The sequence below is a fragment of the Passer domesticus genome, chromosome 8, assembly GCF_036417665.1.
Source record: "Passer domesticus isolate bPasDom1 chromosome 8, bPasDom1.hap1, whole genome shotgun sequence".
NCBI classification, from domain to species: Eukaryota; Metazoa; Chordata; class Aves; order Passeriformes; family Passeridae; genus Passer; species Passer domesticus.
In genome coordinates this window covers 44,773,144-44,791,541 of record NC_087481.1, presented here as the reverse complement: position 1 = coordinate 44,791,541, position 18,398 = coordinate 44,773,144, and the positions used below count along the sequence as shown (strand labels likewise).

Sequence of the window (18,398 nt, the reverse complement as noted above, 5' to 3'; positions counted from 1 at the left end):
AGGATGGCCCTGGGAACTGCCCAGGAGGGTAGCAGTGACGTGTAGCTGCCCGTCCCTCCCCCAGGTCGGTGCCCAGCGCATTAACTGTCCCAGCACAAGGCAGTGTTGGCCTCATCTTACAAGGGGGAAGTTCTCAGGAGGGTTGAACAATGTTCCTGCTGCCGGGAATAGCTGCGGGCTCTGCCTGTTGGCCCCACGTGAGGCAGTCTCCTGCTGCCAGGCTGCCATGTGCTGTGGGGGGGGCCAGGCAGCCTCGGGGACCCTGGCAGGGCTGCTCAGAATGTTCCACACCTGAGGTCATCCTCTAAAGCAGCATGGAGGGGCCATGACTCCTGGCAGCCCGTGCTGCCTGCTGCTGGCTGAGAGACTTGAGGGGTCCCATTGCCTCCCTTTGGGGTGGGCAGGCACCCTCAGGCCCCCACCCTGCCCAAGGTGCCAGGGAACCTCGGGCAATGTTGGTGGCTGCTGCAGCATCTGATTGGACAGAGATGGGAGCATCTTGCTTGCCCAGGCTGCATGGCACAAGCATAGGTGCCATGCCTGTGGGATGACCCTGGATCATGTCCCTGTTCTGCTGAGCCTCTCCTGACTGGCTGTCACAGGTTCTGCACACTGCAGCTCCCCATAACGAGCACAGATGTCCTGGTCATCCCAGGGTGTGTGTGTGGGGGGTCTCTTTAAGAGGGTGTGGGGCTGGAGAGGTGAGTCAGGGCAGAAAGCAGGAGGGTGAGCTCATGGCAAAGCTGCCCCAGTCATGTGGAGCAGCCACAGCTGTTGGTGCCCTTGGGCTGTGGGACAGAGGGGCCAGCAGCATAAAGCCCCACGGCCAGCAAAGCCACCGGCAGCACCAGGAGCCAGGCTGGGAACTCCCTGCCCGTGGCAGCAAGGAGAAGAGGACACATCCTGCACAGGACTGTGCACTGCAGGCAGACATGGAGCTGGATGTGGAACGGGCCAAGGAGCTCATCGAGCAGAAGCTGGCAGAGGAGGAGAAGGAAGAGGTGGGTCCATAGGGCAGGGGAACCTTCCTGGGCTGTAGTAGGAACCCCCATTGTGCTCTGTCCATCCTTAGGACTCGCATGTGAGGAGGCTGGCACCGACCTTGCCATCCTGGGGGATGTATGAAGGTGTCCAAGGGCTCTCAGGGGGATCAAGTTCCCAACCCGGCAGCTCTAGCCCATGGGGCAGAACTGAGCAGCCGGCAGGTGCCCGGCTTACCAAGCAGGGTGGGCAGGCAAGCGCAAGCCCAAGGGCTGCCAAGCACCCCACAGACCTCAGCAGCGAGTGGAGCCATGCCCAGAGCCACCTTCCCCGGCAGGCTGAGGACGGAGGCAGTGGGGCTGCCCTGTGCCCAGACAAGACCATGCAGCACCCGCTGTGCCTGTGCAGAAACTCAAAGGGGATGGAGCTCGGGAGCCGCCGGCCGTGGAGCGGATGAACACACCCGATCTGGAGGAGGAGAAACGCTGTGGGCCCAGGAACTGGGGCCTTGAGGCCATCAAGGTGAGTGGGCTGGGGCACAGGGTGGCCCGGGGTGGCTGGTCACAGACGAGTCAAACGGGGCGCTGTGTGTGCTCACCAGGGCCAGGAGAAGGTGCGGAGGAGTTCAGTGGATCTGAGGCGGGAGATCATCGACGTGGGGAGCATCCAACGACTCATCGAGCTCCGCAAGCAGCGCCGGCAGCGCCGCGCAGAGCGGGCAGCCACCCCCGAGCCCACCCCACCACCTGAGCCCCTGGAGATTGTACGTCAGGGGTTCCACGGTGTGGGAGGGGGCTGCTGGGAGAGGGGCTGGACCACCCACAGGCCAGCCCTTGGGTCACCCTGCCACTCAGAGGGAAGCTGGGGAAGCAGGGCAGGGGGCCCCCATGTTGTCCCCTCTCCTGCACCCCTGTGCTGCCCCAGCCCTGAGCCTGTGCCATTGCCAGGACGGGCCTGTGGAGCCAGAGACCTTCCTGCGAGCCGCTGTCCAGGGCAAGATGCACGTCATCGAGAAGTTCCTGGCAGACGGTGGCTCCCCCGACACATGTGATGAGGTAGCATTCCTGGCAGCCACTGGTTGTCCCCCCCCCGCCTGTTTCATGCCACCAAGTCCTGCAGCCATGCCCCACCATGCCCGTGGGTGAGGGCTGGGACCCTTGGCACGGGGCTGGAGGTACAACCAGACTGGGCAGGGGAGGATGCATCTGTCCTCCAACGTGCCCCCCTGTCCCGCAGTTCCACCGCACAGCGCTGCACCGCTCCTCGCTGGAGGGACACATGGAAATCCTGCAGAAGCTGCTGGACAGTGGGGCCACTGTTGACTTCAGGGACCGGGTGAGGCTGGACTCTGCTTCCAGCTGCATGCTGGTCTGGGCATCTGGGTGCGTTGCAGCCAGACCTACAGCAGGACTGGGGACCCTGCAGTGGGGCAGTGCTGTCCCCATCATGGAAGTGGCTGCAGGCAGGGCTCTGCCACTTCAGCTCCAGCATGGGGACCTGCTGGGGCAGGGGACAGGCACAGGGTAGGGGTGTCCCCCACCATGACACAGCACTGTATGTCCAGCTGGACTGTACTGCCGTGCACTGGGCCTGCCGGGGTGGGCACCTGGATGCTGTCAAACTGCTGCAGGATCGTGGAGCAGACCTCAATGTGAAGGACAAGGTGAGCAGGGCAGAGCAGGTCATAGGGCTGTGCCAGGGGCATACGCTGGAGTACCAGGGCTGACCCTCTGCTGGGTTAGCAGATGGGGGTGCTGATCCCCCCTGATGTCCCTCTCATCCCCCCTCAAGCTGCTCAGCACACCCCTTCACGTGGCCACCCGAACCGGACACCTTGACATTGTGGAGCATCTCATCCACTGCGGGGTGGCTATCAATGCCCCAGACAGGGTGAGTGCTGCAGCCATGCAGGCATCACTGGGGGCAACACTGATCCCCCTGCCTTTGTTGACCCCTCTGAGGGCTTCCAGCACCCACGGAGGGGCACATCTGGACACACACATCCCTGCCCCAGGATGGTTGCAGCTGCAGCCAGGTCTGGGACAGGAACAGTACCCTTTATTCGTGTGGAGATGGCTGTGCTGGGGCCTGGGGAGCAGTGCTGGGGGCAGGCAGAGGGTCCTTGTCCCTGGCCCACAATCTCCAGTGAAGCTGTGTCTCTCAGGAAGGTGACACAGCACTGCATGATGCCACACGGCTCAGTCGCTACAAGATCATCAAAACGCTGATCCTGCACGGGGCTGACATGATGGCCAAGAATGAGGTGAGTGTGTGGGGCCAGCACTGAGGCCATTTGCTGCCCCACCCTGTTGCATCACCCTGTGCCCAGCCTCTCTCTGCCCACCCTTGCAGGCTGGCAAGACCCCAACAGACCTGGTGCAGCAGTGGCAGGTGGACACACGCCAGGCGCTGGAGACCAAGGAGCAGCCACAGGGGGAGATGGAGGTCCCTGCATGATGGCACCAGGCAGGGACCAGGGGCTGGGCTCAGCTCCAAGGAGCAGGATCCAGACAAGGCTTGTCTGTGTCAATAAAAGTCAGCAAAAAGCAGAGTTTGGCTCCAGGTGGCTTTCAGGTTGGGCAGCCTGCAGCAGCGTTGGTGGGCCTGGGGAAGCTGGGTTATCCTGGGAGCTGGGTTATCTGGCAGCATGATGAGCCCTGCCTTCTATCACTAGGACTCAAGTATTGGTGACACCGAGTGGTCCAAGGGTAGGACCTTGCTACAGGAGTCCTGATTGCTCACAGTCCTATGAAGTCCCACCTAGGCAAGCTCAGGGAGGAAAAATACATGGAGGACAGCTCAGCCTGTGTCCATATTGTGCTGGAGGCTGGGGCTGTGCCAAAGAGCAGAAGCTGTACCCGTGCTGGACAGCCACTCTGTGGGGCTGGATGGCTTCTTGTCCTTCTGCCTTTCCTGCTGCAGCCATCCCCAGGGGACAGCTGGTCCCTCTGCACACATGCTGAGTGCAGTGCTCACACTCACCCGTTTACAGGAGACCCTACACTGACAGGTGGCTCAGGTGATCCCTGACCGAAGCCCTGGGACTGCTTGCAATGCCGGGTCCCTCTCTGGCCTTGCAGCCCAGCCCTGTAGGAGGCAGAGGGACGGCTGCCAGGGCTGGCAAGCAGAAGGGAAAGCCACGGCCGCGGTGGCCAAAGCTCAGCTGGAGGGGCGCTGAGCTCCTTGCAGCCAGCTCCTGGAGGGGGAAGAACATCCTGAGCTCATGCGGTACCACCCCCCATGTCACCTGCCCAGCAGGGCTGCGGGTCCCTCACGTGCCCCGTCAAACATTAACAGCCCTCGGCGGGGCGGGCAGCGCAGCCCGGCCACCATGGCACTCGGCTCCCGCCTCGCCTCCTCCCTGCGGCCTGCCCTGGCGGCTCGGCACCGGGCAGCCCCGGGGCACTGCCGGGGGCTCTGCGCCCCGCAGGGATCAGTGCCCTCCTTCAATCTCGGCGGCATCTTCCCACCGCTCGCCACCCCTTTCTCGCCCGCGCAGGAGGTGGACTATGCCCAGCTGGAGGGGAACCTGCGCCGCTACGCCGCCATCCCTTTCCGAGGTAAGCGCTGCCCCGTCCTTCTGGGGCAGGCTCCCGCCAGATCCCCACCTGCCCCAGAGGCTGTGCGGCAGCCTGCCAGCTCCCCAAGGGTGCTCAGCCTCTAGCTGGACTTTGCTCCCTGGCTGGCAGCACCTCGGGTCACCATGGCACGTACCCAGGCACACGAGTGTGTCCTTGCACACCCCCACCACACGCCAGCAGGTGCTTGCACACACACTCCACACATGTGCAGGCTTGCACACATGCTGCACTCATAGCTGCAGGCTTGAAGTTATGCAATGCACTTTCATGCACACTCAAAAATTCCTGGGATATGTATCTGTCAATTGCCAAGGATGGATAGGTTATAGGAGAGGAGCTGCAGAGGAGGCTGCAGCCTCACAAGGATGATCCAGAGTCTCCTCTCTTCTGCCCAGGAGGCTGGGACTGCAAGGACATAGGCAGGAGAGGGCACACTGTGGGCTGTGGAGCTCTGCCTGGGTGCCAGCAGCAAAGAAGGGAGTGACAGTAATGCGAATACCTGACGGGCCTGGCACTCCTCTCCTGTGCCTGAGCCCTGCCCTCCCCACGCTTGTGTTCCAGGGCTGGTGGTGCTGGGCTCCAACGGGGAGTATCCATACCTGGCATCCCGGGAGAGGGTGGAGGTGGTGAGCTGCGTGCGCCGGGCGCTGCCCAGGGACCGCTTGCTGCTGGCTGGCTCGGGCTGCGAATGTGAGTGCCTGTGTGGGGGGCAGTGCAGGGGCCGTGTGTCCCCCTGGAGCACCCCTCACCCTTTGCCTCCTCCCCAGCCACCCAGGCCACCATCGAGCTGACAGTCAGCATGGCAGAGGCGGGGGCTGACGTGGCACTGGTAGTGACACCCTGCTATTACCGGGGGGCCATGACCACTGCTGCTCTGATCCATCACTACACGGAGGTGAGCCGTGTCCAGCGCCTGCCAGCAGCTGGGGCAGCAGGTTACACATGTCCAGTGTGTCCCCAGCTATTGAAATCTGAAATCTGCCTGGCTGCCTGCAGGTTGGCGACGCATCCCCCATCCCCGTGGTGCTGTACAGTGTCCCTGCCAACACCGGCCTGGACCTGCCCATGGAGGCTGTCATCACCTTGGCTCAGCACCCAAACATCATTGGGATCAAGGACAGCGGTGGCGACGTGAGTGGGGCAGGACTTTCCCAGGGCTGCCTAGCACCAAACATGGACCTAAGCTGTGAATGGGGAGCTGGGACTTGCAGCCCTTCCCGGGACCCCAGGGCTGCCAGCAGGCACCCTGCAGCAAGGGGGGCTGGGTGATGCCTGCCCCAGGGCACAGCATGTCTCTCCCCAGATCACCCGCATGGGGCTGATGGTCCACAAGACAAGGAAGGAGGATTTCCAGGTGCTGGCAGGATCAGCTGGCTTCCTGCTGGCCAGCTACGCTGTGGGTGAGTGCAGCTGCCCATCCCTGGCTGGGGACACTGGCAGGGCGAGGCAGTGAGAGACCGGGAGGTGCTGGCTAGGCACAGCATGCTGAGCTGGCTGCCAACGTGTCCTGTGTCTCTAGGCGCCTCGGGGGGTGTGTGTGCCCTCGCCAATGTTCTGGGTGACCCACTGTGTCAGCTGGACCGGCTGTGCCGCAGGGGCCAGTGGCAGGAGGCCCGTGACCTGCAGCACCGCCTCATTGAGCCCAACACAGCGGTGAGCAGGCCGGGATGCTGAGGGGAGGGCGTGCCAGGCCATGACAGAGGCAAAGAATGGGAGTCCCTTGGGCTGCAGGGGGTGGAGGGGTGGTTCAGGGCGACAGGAGCCAAGACAGGCTGGAGGTGAGAAGGTGGGAAGTGCCAGCCCTGTCATGTTAAGGAACAGCTTGTCCACTGGCACTGGGCACTGCATGACCCTCCGTCATGCAGAGCCTTGCTGGCTATTTATAGCAGCAGTGTGTGTGGGGGAAGAGCTGGTCCTTCCTGGGCCCTTCAACCCACTGTGGAATGGCCTGTCCCTGCTGCAGAGCCCAACGTGCCACAGAGCTCCCGTGTGGAGTCCTGTGTGGGTGTGCTCTGCCCCCACCCCACAGTGGGCTCTTCATGGGGTGCTGCAGCCACCTCACACCCTGCCAGCCTTGCAGCCCCACGTGGCGAGGACAGGAGTGATGGCAAGCAAAGCACAGCAGAGCCCAGAGAGCCTCCACGCCCTCCCTCCCACAGGTCACCCGCCGGTTTGGGGTCCCGGGGCTGAAGAAGGCCATGGAGTGGTTTGGCTACTACGGAGGGCCCTGCCGAGCACCCCTGGCCCCTCTGAGCCCTGCCCAGGTTGAAGAGCTGAGGAGCACCTTCAGTGCCAATGGCTGGTTGTGAGGTGTTCTCCATCTGCCCCTTCCCGCACTGGGAAGGTACAGGAGTCAGGGAACTGGGGACATTCTGGGGATGCTGGGAGGTGGCCAGGAGAGGGCTGCCATGTTACTCTTCCCTGTTGGACAGGGCTAGACTGGGTGTAGAGGAGGGCAACCCCAGGCCAGCCTGCAGCCCTGCCAGCTCCCAGGGACCTGTTGTCTTCTCCTGGGGAGGGGTGGATCCTTGTGCCATGAATAAACCTGCAGTCTCCTCTTTGTGTCTGCAGTCCTGTCTGTGCAAGGCCCCCGTGCCATCCCTGCTCCCAGCAAAAAAGACGTGGCACAGGTGTTTGGCAACATGGTTTACTGAGCTGAGGCCCGTGCAGGCAGCAGCACAAGGCAGGGTCACAGCAAGGCACGGGACCCGGTGCAGGCAGAGCCTGGCAGGGAGGGCACGGCCCTGGAGCCTGCACTGGGCAGTGAGGGCTGCCGGGACCCCTGTGCCAGGGCCAGCCAGACTGCACCGGGGGCCAAGGTGAGCATGCAGTGGGGAGGTGAAGGACGCCTGTGGGGGGCAAAATGGGGAACTGTGTGCCCCCTGCCTGCCCCTTCACTGTACCTCTATCCCCGCCCTGCCCAGGCCTCCTGCCCCAGCCCTGGCACTCCAGGCAGCCCTGCTCACGTGCCTCATTCCAGGCTCCAGCTGACCCTTCTCCTTGCTCGCCATTGCTACCATCCTCCACCAGCGTGCAGCAGACATGTGCCAGGCTGGGCATTCCCCAGTCGCTCTTGGTGGGGATGCTGCTGCTGATGTCCCCAAGGCAGTGGGTGGATGGGTGGATTGGCACAGGGATGAGGGGGACGCAGCCCAGTGGCTGGCCCTGAGAGCAGGCTGGGTTCCTTGGGGACACAGTATCACCGTACCCTGGGCATGCAGAGGGATGGCCAGTCGCCCAGAGCTGAGCGTGCAGGCCACAGCCTGCCCGGGGTGCCCACCCTGCCTCCAGGACCAGGGCAACAAAGTGAGCCAGGAGCTGCCCCTCTGGGGGTACGTGGTTCAGTCAGCAGCTTCCAGCCAAGGCACCCTGGCAGTGGGGTCAGGGACCAGCCTCTACCCCTCTGCTCCATCCTCTGCAGCTGGCTAGCAGCTGTAGTGGTCCACAGTCTTCCTGGGGGGAAGAGGGGCCAAACCCCTGTCCTTCTGCTGCTCCAGCAGGTGCCAGGGCTACAGCCAGAAAGAGAAGGCACCACGGCTGCCCCAGGGCACTTGGGTGGAGAGCGGAGGGTCCCATCCCCTCCAGCGCAGGGGCTTGGCAGGAGGATGCTTGGAGGGGCCGAAGGGCAGGGAGGCACCCAGCAGTGCCACATCCCTTCTCCAGGGCCAGCCAGCGCCCAAGTAGGGGGGTCCCTGCTCTGGTGGGAGGGCATGACATCACGCTGTCAGGCTGTGGGCAGACTTGGAGGCGCCCTGGGCCCTCTGGATGATGGCCGTGCACTTCTCCCGCCGCAGCAGCTTGTTGTTCTCAAAGAAGCCCTCATTGCGGGGCACGCCGTGCGAGCCATCAGGGAAGGTCAGGAGACCTGGGGAGGGGAGGCAAGGGCTGGCAGTGAGGAGGCAGGGATGGGGCCAGGGAAGGAGGGATGGAGCGGGAGATGCTGGAAGGGGCTGTGCTGAGCAGGGGCCGTGCAGCACTCACCGAAGCCGTACACGCGCCCGCCTTTGAACTCGCCCTCAAAGGTCATGTTGTCACAGCGCGTGAAGACTCCGACGCCATTGAACTTGCCCTGCACAAACTCCCCCTCGTACCTGTGTGGGAGGGTCTCCTGAGGCAGCAGCTCCCCGCGGCAAGGGGGAATGCCCGGGGAGGCGTAGGCAGGAGCGCCGTGCCCACCTGGAGCCGTCGGAGAAGGTGAGCACGCCGCAGCCGTGGAAGAGCCCGTTCTCAAAGTGCCCCACGTAAGCAGTGCCATCCGCAAACGTCAGCTGGCCGATGCCGTGCCTGCGACCTAGGTGACAGCAGAAATGGGCAGCACAGGGCAGAGGCGGGACCTGCCCCAGCGTGGGGCTGGGCAGAGGTGTGGGGTTTGCTTGTCCCCCAGCACAGTGGCACCGTTCTCTCCTGCCTCATCTCACCTTCTTTCCACTCGCCGCGGTACTCCTCCCCGTTGGAGTAGGTGAAGGAGCCTTTGGTGAGGGTCATGGCAACAGCCTCCAGCACAGCAGGACGAGAGCTGCCAGGGAGAGGCACAGAGAGCTGCTGGGCAGGGAGAGCGGCTCGGCTTGCCCAGGGCCCTTGCATCCTCTCAGCTGGCAGAGAGGAGCCTGTCTGCCCTGGGGACAGCTCTGCCAGGGCACAGCACACATGAGGAGGAGGTGAGCCCAGGAGCACAGCTGCCCTGCCCAGGCTCTGAAACCCCAGCCGCCAGGTTCGGGTTGCTGCCCGCCCCACTGCAGGGCTCGGGAGATGTGAGCCCACGGGGGTCACAGCCCTGTGAAATGTGAGTGAGTGGCAGGAAGAGGAGTGTGGCACGAACTGGCTGCCTCCGTCATGGCACTCCAGCAGAACCCCAGAGGTCCTGCACTGTGCAGGCTCAGGCCAGGAGCCACTCTCAGCTTTGTTCCCGACAGAAACAAACGTTTTGGAGAGGAGATGGATTTTCTGGATTGCGTTCAGGGGCAGTTCCTCAGGAGAGTGAGGAGAGAGCTTGTGGGGTTTCTGGATTCATCACCAAGAATGGGCAGACCCAGTTCACCCCCAGGGATGAGAGGACACTCCTCCCAAGAGGGACAGCAGAGATAGGATCCTGGGGCTTTGCTCGGCTACCCAGGCTTTGCAAATCTCCCTGCCACCAGCAAGCATCTCCTGAAGCCCTGTACACCTCAGAGCCCTGCCACGCAGCACAGCGCTCCCCAGCACGCAGGAAGGCACCAGAACAGAGACAGCCCCGCGGGTGGGCTGGGCGCTGCCTCTCCAGCAGCTGCCGGCGCAGCTCCGGCAGTGCCAGCGGTGGGAAGGGGCTCCCAGCATCCAGGCGGGGTCCAGCCGCTTACAGCGCATCCCCCAAGAGGCGGCTACTGGACCGCAAGACCCAGCAGGAGCAAAACAGGAACTCGCCGGGGCTTTGTGTCCGGAGCAGTGGCCCCAGCCGAGGCTGAACAGTGCTCCCTGCTGATGGGAGGGAGCGGAGCGCCGCCGGCTCCCACCCCGCAGCCTGCCCAGGCGCAGGAGAGGGTGCTGCGGCGGGCGGTGGCACGGCCAGGGACACTTCACGCGGGGGACAGCGCCCCACGAGCTCTCCAGCCCGCCCAGAGGGCGGGGCAGCGCAGCGCAGCCCGGACCGCACGGCGGCCGGGGGGCACGGCCCCGCGAGCCGCACACCCCGGGCCACGCACCCACCCGCCCGGGGGTGACCGCGCCCCCGGGCGAGGCACCCGCACCCCGGTGTGTCGGTATCCCGTCGTGTCTCTGCTCCCGTGAGCGCCCACCCGCACCCCGCCGTGTCCGTGCACCCGCACCCCGCCGTGTCCATGCACCCACGGCTGACACACGCGCGCCCCAGCACCGGGACGCGCGTGGCGATGCTCACGGGCCCGGGGCGCGCCCAGGAGCGGGGCGGGCGGCGCAGGGACCCGCGGCCCGCGCTCACCTGGCTCCGCGCTGTCCGCCCGCACCGCTGCCCACCACGGCCCGCCGAGGGGCGGCGGCCGCCACCGCCCCTGCCAGCACCCCGCCCCGCCGGGCGGTGCCTCGCCGCCAGCGTCCATCCCCACTCGCCGTTGGCTGTTTCCATGGCAACCGCTAGCAACGCGGCTGTTCATTGGCCAGCTGCGCAGCACGCCCTCGCCGGTCGCCATCTTTGTGTGGGGCAAGGAGCTCACCCCCGCGGGCATGGCTGCAGGGGGCAGCGCCCTCGCCCTGCCGCCATCTTTGTAAAGGGCAGCAATGGGCACGGCCACTCCAGAGCGCCCATCTTTGTGTAGGGCACCGGCGCCAGCCGCCACGGCGGGGGTGTACGGGGGGCGAAGACACGCTGGGCTCCCGAACGAGCGGTTCGAGGCGCGAGAGCTCCTGATCTAGCCCCAGCGGTGCCATGTCCGCAGCCGCCCCCGCGGCTCCTGCCGCAGCGGCCGGGCCGGAGGCGGCGCGGCCCGGGGCGGAGCAGCCAATGGGGTGCGGCGGGGGGCGGAGCAGCCCGGGGGGCGCGGTGACGCGGGCGGAAGCGGAAGCGGAAGCGGCGGCAGCGGCGGCGCGGCGGGGCCGGGCGGGCGGCGCGATGGACGAGACGAGCCCGCTGGTGTCGCCGGAGAGGGCGCAGGGCCCCGACTACGGGCTGCCGGGCGGTGCCGTGCGCGCCCTCCCGCCCGCTGCGCCCCCGCCGCCCTCCCCTCCCGGCTCCCCCGGCGGCCGCGACCGCGAGCGGCAGCCGCTGCTGGAGCGCGGGGCGCGGGGCCCGGCAGCGGCGCAGGCCCAGGCGCAGGCCCAGGCGGCGGCGGCGGCAGCGGCGGCGGCAGCGGCGGCCGCGCAGCGGGAACGCAACGACTTCCCCGAGGATCCCGAGTTTGCCGACGTGGTGCGGCGGGCCGAGCTGGCCAGCGAGCGCGGCATCTTCCCCGAGCGCATCTCGCAGGGCTCCAGCGGCAGCTACTTCGTGAAGGACCCGCAGGGGGTGAGCTCGGCCTGGCCCCGCGTGGCCCACCCGGGGTGGTTCCGCCCCCGTCGCTCCGGAGGCCGGTGGGCTGAGCGGCACCGGCCGGGAGCGGGGCGCTAGCGGGAGTGACCGGCCGCGGAGGGCTGGTGGGAGCGACCGGAGCGGGTCTGAGCCTCCCCGGGGGGAAGAACAGCGGGACCGGCAGCGAGAGTGCGGGGCAGCAGCGTCCAAGTGCTGCTTCAGCCTCTTGTGCCCAAAGAGAAAGGGTCGCCCCCTCCCGCAGGCCCGTGCATCAGCATCACACAGTGACTCCAGCCCCGGGGCTGTGCCTCTGCGGGCTGAGCTGGTTTTGGCCTGGTTTTTTGAACTGTTTTTTTGTCTTCTCTGTGGCTGTGTGGTTGGTATGGTGGAGAGAAAGTCCTTGCCATGCAGCTGGTTCCCTGTAGACCTGGTTGTCTGTCTGTGTGCCACTGACAGGATGAGTGTGCAGCACGGGCTGGCTTGTCTTGTGACCTGCTGCTCCCTGCCCAATTACTGGAGCTGTTGCTGTTTCCTGTGACTCCCCTGCCACGTGTTGGCTGGGATGCTTCCAGGGAATCAGGAGTGAGCTCTGTGGTCTCTGGCGTGTCCTAGTTTTCCCTCTCTGGGTGAAAGCTGGCTCCTGGAAGCTGTCAGTTCCCAGCTCAGCTGATGGCGTGTGGGGAAATACTCGTTTGTGCCTCAGCCCAGCTCCCTGCTCTTACCCAATATGAGACCTGGAGGGGGCAGCCAGATGAGCTGCTCGGGGATTGCAGGCTGGAGGCTGCCTGGCTGCAGGAGACCCAAACTCAAGGATGGCTGCTGGAGCATGGTGTGAGGAGCCAAAGTCTGTGTACTGCTGGCGCTGTCAGCTGGCAGGTTCCCCAGATTATCCTGCTGCCAGCAAGTGTGGTGTGTGACTGGTTGCTGTGATTGCTGCCCAGGGTTACCAAAAACATCCCACTGCTGGCACGGGAGAGAGCGCGGCATGTAGATAATGTGGGCAGCAGGGGGAAGATATTGGGGGGAAAAACTTTATTCTCTGATTATTTCCCTTGAGGCTGCTGGGGCCTGAGCTGTTCCAGGCTGTGCTGCCCAGCCCCAGTGGTTGTGACCACCCCAGTGCTGCTCTGTGCTGGCCAGCTCCCTGCCTGGCTGCTGGCACCAGGCAGACCTGTTTTCCCTGTCAGGGCTGCCTGGAAGGGGATGCTGTGCTGCCAGGCCTCTGGTTTCTGCTTCCGTGCCATCCCTGCCTGGCTGGGCCTTGTTCTGCTGGACTGGTTCCATGGAGCACCGGGCTCCATGCTGCCAGAGCTCCTGACAGGCCTTTTTGCAGGCTGATATCTGAGGGTGGATATTGGATATACTGACAGTCGTGTGACAGCCGTGTGGGGGATTGCCTTCCTGCCTGCCTGGGGAAAGTGGCTCCACCATGTGATCTGGACATGGCTCAAGTGATCCTCTTCCCTCAAAGCCTTCCTTTCTGCCTTCCTGGTGGACAAAGCTTTGGTTCTGCTTGCTGTGGCCTGGCTTTTGGCATTGAGGTTCCCTGCTGAAGCACTGGGACTCATGTTCTTCTTCCACATTCTGGCAGGAGCTCAGCTTGGGGAAGTGATGCCCACTCAGGCCAGGGCTGGCAGTAGCCATGGGCAGAAGGCCTGGTTGCATGTGCTGCTGAGTCACTCCAGAGCAGGGACTGCCATGCCCCCAGGGATGCCTGACTTTTGGGGACAGGTGGCCTTGCTCCTGTCCCAGCCCTTCTCTCACCTGTGTGCTGTGGCAGTGCTGGCTCAGTGCCCCACTCACGGCTGCTGTGCCCTCTGCAGCAGTGGGGTGCCCATGCTGCTGTCCCCACTGTCGGGTTGGCATGTGTGTGAGGCTGGATTGAGGGGCTGGGAGCTGCTGGTGGCCAGTTGGAGCTGCCTGTGCCCTCTCATCCACAATGTATCCAGAGAGGCAGCCCTTCTGCTGGACTCCCCAGCCCAGAGCCCTGGCTCCTCAGGGGTCCTGCAGGTGCTCAGCTGTTATGGTCCTTTTCCTCTGGTCAGTTTGGGATCAGCTCTGTTCACTGGATTTTTGAGCCAGGGCAGGGATTGCTATCCTTGGCCCTTTCCTGTGTGGACATAATGACCAACCATGAGCAGTAGCTCTCCCCCGCCATCCAAAGGTCACGGGAATGAGACTGATGTGTTTACCAGGACACTGCATCATCACTGGTGGTTTTTGGGACTCACGTTGGGTATAAAGGTCTCTGGGCAGCACTCTGCTCTTGTGGGATGGGATACTGGCTGGAGAGGGCTTCTTCCCAGCTCTGCCTACCTCCCTCCCAGGAGCTGTGAGGTTTTGCCTGGTCCCAGGAGGCTGGTCATTATGCTAATGAGGGCAGTTCTGGACCTGTTCCTTAGTATCCCCACTGTAGGCTGAGGAAAGTGTCCCATCTCTGCCAGCTTCCTGGACTCAGGCCTCTTCTCTCCCACTCACAGAAAATCATTGGCGTCTTCAAGCCCAAGAATGAGGAGCCATATGGGCAGCTGAACCCCAAGTGGACCAAGTGGCTGCAGAAGTTGTGCTGCCCATGCTGCTTTGGGAGAGACTGCCTTGTCCTGAACCAGGGCTACCTGTCAGAGGCAGGTGCCAGCCTGGTAGACCAGAAACTGGAACTCAACATTGTTCCCCGCACAAAGGTGAGGGGACAGCTGCTGGGGGCTTCTTCTGGGGAGGCTTCCGTGTGCTTCCACACAGCTCTGCTTGCACCTTGTGTCACTGCTGACCTAGGAGATGGAGTGCTCTAGACTAGGACTGTTCCTGCTCAAACCATGGGGATCCTTGGGCTGGGCAGAGCTCTGGAAATGCTGTGACTTGGTTTTTTTGGGCAGTCCTGTGATTGGCAGTCCTGTGATTTGCCAGCATTCCCTGCTGACTGTGCTCATTGGTGTCCCTCCAGGTGGTGTATCTGGCCAGCGAGACCTTTAACTACAGTGCCATTGACAGGGTGAAGTCCCGAGGAAAGAGGCTGGCCCTGGAGAAGGTGCCGAAAGTTGGCCAGCGCTTCAACCGCATTGGTCTGCCACCCAAGGTAGGGCTGCCAGCCTCCACGCCCGCCTCTTAGCACCTCCCTGGCCTCTCTGGCCTCCTGTAATGCAGCCTGTCCTTGCGTCAGGTGGGCTCCTTCCAGCTCTTTGTGGAAGGCTACAAGGATGCAGACTACTGGCTGCGGCGGTTTGAAGCCGAGCCGCTCCCGGAGAACACTAACCGGCAGCTGCTGCTGCAGTTCGAGCGGCTGGTGGTGCTGGATTACATCATCAGGAACACAGGTAGGCCCAGCTGCCTGCCACTGCATGCTGCCTGCTCCTCCATGTCCTGCCGTGCTGGAAAAAGGGGAGGGAGGTAGGGTCTGGATGGCTTTTCCCTGCACCCGAAACTCCTCTCCCCTCGGTTGCTGCCAGGTGACATCTGCCTCTAGGCAGAGTGCAGCTGCTGGGCTGCTCACCACCTGAGGCTCTGGCTGCTGGCCAGTTTACTGGCAGGTCTGGATCTACCATGGTGCTCAGGTGAAAGTTTGCCAACTGTGAGGATGCAGGGACATCCAGAAATCCAGCACTAACTGTGCTCCCGTATAGCCCATTTCACACCGTGGTCTTGAGTTTCTGCTAGGCTGGAAGGGATTGAGGTTGTACTCTGGGGCTTGCAGGCTGACCTTTCTCTTGGGAACTGGTGATATGTGGACCTCTAGGGCTGTCTGTTAGGGGCTTGATGTGGCTCCCCATGCCTGCAGCAAGTTTAAGGGCTTTGAGAGTTTGTGCCTAAAATGTGTCTGTCTCACTTCTGGGTCAGGGGAGGAATAGTCTTCTGCCCAGCCTGGTGCAGGGAGGCCCTGGTGCTGACACAGCTGGTTCTATCTCCCTGCAGATCGGGGCAATGACAACTGGCTCATCAAGTATGACTGTCCCCTGGACAGCGCGGGCGTGCGGGTGAGTGGCTGCTCCTGGACAGGGCCAACACGGGGACTCTGCTTCTGGAAGCTGCCAGCTTGGCAGGCAGGACAGGAATTGCCCATCTGGTTTGGGTTTCCAAGTGTGTTGAGGCCTGATCTTGTCCCCTGGGCCTTTTGTTACCATTTGTGTTGGTGGCTTGTGGCCTAGTGGGACTTCATGAGGATGCAGCTGAACTCTGTGGGGAAAACTGGCGTTGCTGGACTTTGGAGTGAGACCTGGGAGGGAAACAGCTTTGTCCCCCTTCCCACCCAAAGCAGACTATGTTTCCCTGTGCTTAAGGTGCCATGCTACAGGCAAGAGGCTGCTGTGCCTCTGTGGTAGCCAGGGGCTGCAGGGAGTACGAGAAGACTGCTCCTGCTGGGAGGACCTCCTTGTGACATGCTTCACTTCCTTCCAGGACAGCGACTGGGTGGTGGTGAAGGAGCCCATCATCAAGCTGGCTGCTATAGACAATGGTTTGGCCTTTCCCTTGAAACACCCGGACTCCTGGAGAGCATGTGAGTCCCTCAGGCTGTGCCAAGGCCCCGTGGCAAGCCATACAACTCCATGCTTGGGCATCCTTTTCAAGGATTGCAGAGGAGAGGGCTAGGGCTGTGCCTCTGCAACTTCTGGGTTCACAAGCAGCTCCTCAGCAGAGGCTGTAGAAGGCAGATGCAGAACCCTGTGTCCCAGATGCAGGGAATCTAGCACCCAGGGGCATGTGGTATCATGTGTTGCTTTCCCCAGTTCTAATGTCTCCTGCTTTCTTCCACAGATCCGTTCTACTGGGCATGGCTGCCCCAGGCCAAAATCCCCTTTTCACAGGAGATCAAGGACCTGATTCTTCCCAAGATCTCAGACCCCAACTTTGTCAAGGACCTGGAGGAAGATCTGTATGAGCTCTTCAAGGTGAGCTGGAGGAGGGGTGAAGATGATGTGGGAGGAGGAAAAGCGGGAGTGGTGTTGGGAGCTCCCTGTCAAGGTTGCAGGGACAGAGAGATGGTCAAGCTCCTGACAGTGTTTCTGGGCTGAGACACAGCAGGGTTATCCTTCTGCCAGAAGCTGAAGATTCAATGTGGGAGAAGCACGAAATCCATGGGACAGGACAGGGGATGTGGCTTACTTGGGGAATAGGCATCTTGTTCACTGCATGAAGCAGAGAGTGGATCTCATTGTGTTCTTTGCTCTCTCTCTTGCAGAAAGACCCTGGCTTTGACAGGGGACAGTTCCACAAGCAGATTGCTGTCATGAGAGGCCAGGTAAGCTGTGCAGAGTTAAGACAGATGGCTGAGGTAGGAAGCCTTGTCCCGCCTTTGTGGCAGGAAGGGTGCTGGAGTGGATGCTCTGTGTCGCTCAGCATCGCTCTGTTGTGCCATACAGATCCTGAACCTCACTCAGGCGTTGAAAGATGGGAAGAGTCCACTGCACCTGGTTCAGATGCCACCTGTGATTGTGGAAACCGCGCGTTCCCACCAGCGCTCCGCCAGTGAGTCCTACACGCAGAGCTTCCAGAGCCGGAAGCCTTTCTTCTCATGGTGGTAGCTGTGGGAGCCACGGGCAGGGCTTGGCCACCTCGGACTAGCACTGCGAGAGGAGCTGGGCCACTGCTGGCTCCTGTGGCTGGGACTCGACCTTCAGGGTAGAGCGAGCAGATGCGACTGGAGGAACCTGCAGCTGAACTGGAGGAGCCGGGCAGCATGGGCATGGTCCCTCCCCAGCTCCATGGGAGCTTGGTGCCCTGCCTGGGGCAGAGGCCAGGGGGAGGTGTGGGAATCTACCAGGAACTGTGGTACGGCTGGGACCCTGCTGCTGCCTCTGTTCCTTGGCCTGCATGTGGTTCTGAGCACCCCTGCTTGGGCTGGGATGAACGGGCTACCTGAGCCAGGATCCGTCCAGCCCCTTACACCAGCCACTGGCCCTTTTTTCCCCGCCATGCCAGCTGCCAGGCTGGGAAGGCCTTTAGTAGGTGATACTCCCTCCATTTCCCTGAGGGTGTGCTGTACTCCACTGTCCCTCCAGTGCCCCAACCCCGTGCACGCTGCTTTCCTCAGGGGGAGTTCCTGCTGCCCACTGGCGTAGCGGGGACCACAATGAACGGCTGTTCTCTGGCTAGAGCTCGAGGAGGGGACATAAGAGGGACAACACATGCGACTGGCTTGGGTGCAGTTAGACACTAAGGCAAAGAAAGTGCTGGCTTGTCCCTGTGAAGGGCAGGTGGCTTCGCAGAGCTCTCCCATGGGAGCTCTCCCCTTTTGCCCCAGTCCATTTTCCTGCCTCATCTCCATAGCTGCTCTCGCTTGACTTTCTTTCCTCTCCCAGCAAGCTCCCTGGCTGCTGTGCAGCCAGCATGGTGCCAGCCTTGTCTGTGCCTAGGGACCCTCTGAGGGGCAGGGGTTGCCAGGGAAGGGCTGGAGGGGCTCTTCTGCCACATGGGTGGGAGCACTAGGGGACCAGCATGGACTCCTGCCTGCCCTGGAGCTGACAATCTCGCAGGCCTGCTGTGGCTGGGGAGGCAGGGAGCCCCTCTCACCAGCAGCTGCTGAGCTTGTGTTGTATCAAACAGCACCAGGGCTGCTGCCTGCACCTGCTTGCCTTGAGCTGTGACTTCTCAGGCTGCTGGGAAAAGTCAGAGTTGGGTCCTGTTGTTCTGTTAGCCCATCTTTGGGGAGTGAGAGGGGTGAAGGCAGGTGAACCTGGGAAGGCAGAGCAGCTGCTTTGTCTCCTTCAATGGAGCAGCATTGGCTGTGTAAGCACAGAGGGGGCAGCAGTGGAGATCCCATCTCCCCAGCCAGGCCCAGCTGCATTTGACTGACCCAAAATGTATTGTTCTAATGCACTGTAGAAATGTATGTAATGTATTTAAACCATGCAACGGTCTGAATAACAGAGCTGCCATTGAGCTGGCTACAT

At 62.7% G+C, this 18,398-nt stretch overlaps 4 protein-coding genes across 4 annotated transcripts; 3 read left to right on the top strand and 1 right to left on the bottom strand.

Annotated features, from left to right (window-relative positions):
* Window positions 1-292: 292 nt before the first annotated feature.
* ANKRD2 (ankyrin repeat domain 2) lies at window positions 293-3,522 on the top strand. Its single transcript, XM_064429489.1, has 9 exons — window positions 293-1,001; window positions 1,390-1,503; window positions 1,583-1,744; window positions 1,929-2,036; window positions 2,218-2,316; window positions 2,546-2,644; window positions 2,773-2,871; window positions 3,146-3,244; window positions 3,334-3,522. The coding sequence occupies exons 1-9, from the start codon at window positions 735-737 to the stop codon at window positions 3,436-3,438; spliced, it is 1,152 nt and encodes a 383-aa protein (XP_064285559.1). The 5' UTR covers window positions 293-734; the 3' UTR covers window positions 3,439-3,522.
* A 771-nt stretch (window positions 3,523-4,293) lies between these two features.
* HOGA1 (4-hydroxy-2-oxoglutarate aldolase 1) lies at window positions 4,294-7,120 on the top strand. The gene is made up of 7 exons (XM_064431024.1): window positions 4,294-4,541; window positions 5,124-5,252; window positions 5,330-5,457; window positions 5,559-5,693; window positions 5,866-5,962; window positions 6,082-6,215; window positions 6,722-7,120. Exons 1-7 carry the CDS (start codon window positions 4,313-4,315, stop codon window positions 6,869-6,871), a joined length of 1,002 nt encoding a protein of 333 aa, XP_064287094.1. The 5' UTR covers window positions 4,294-4,312; the 3' UTR covers window positions 6,872-7,120.
* A 75-nt stretch (window positions 7,121-7,195) lies between these two features.
* MORN4 (MORN repeat containing 4) lies at window positions 7,196-10,616 on the bottom strand. Its single transcript, XM_064431036.1, has 5 exons — window positions 10,495-10,616; window positions 8,981-9,078; window positions 8,739-8,853; window positions 8,544-8,653; window positions 7,196-8,427 (listed from the first exon to the last, which is right to left on the bottom strand). The coding sequence occupies exons 2-5, from the start codon at window positions 9,045-9,047 to the stop codon at window positions 8,279-8,281; spliced, it is 441 nt and encodes a 146-aa protein (XP_064287106.1). The 5' UTR covers window positions 9,048-9,078; window positions 10,495-10,616; the 3' UTR covers window positions 7,196-8,278.
* Window positions 10,617-10,779: 163 nt separating this feature from the next.
* On the top strand, window positions 10,780-18,395 carry PI4K2A (phosphatidylinositol 4-kinase type 2 alpha). The gene is made up of 9 exons (XM_064431023.1): window positions 10,780-11,514; window positions 13,998-14,198; window positions 14,459-14,590; window positions 14,675-14,828; window positions 15,424-15,485; window positions 15,907-16,006; window positions 16,264-16,397; window positions 16,688-16,747; window positions 16,869-18,395. Exons 1-9 carry the CDS (start codon window positions 10,939-10,941, stop codon window positions 17,028-17,030), a joined length of 1,581 nt encoding a protein of 526 aa, XP_064287093.1. The 5' UTR covers window positions 10,780-10,938; the 3' UTR covers window positions 17,031-18,395.
* The last annotated feature ends 3 nt before the right edge of the window (window positions 18,396-18,398 follow it).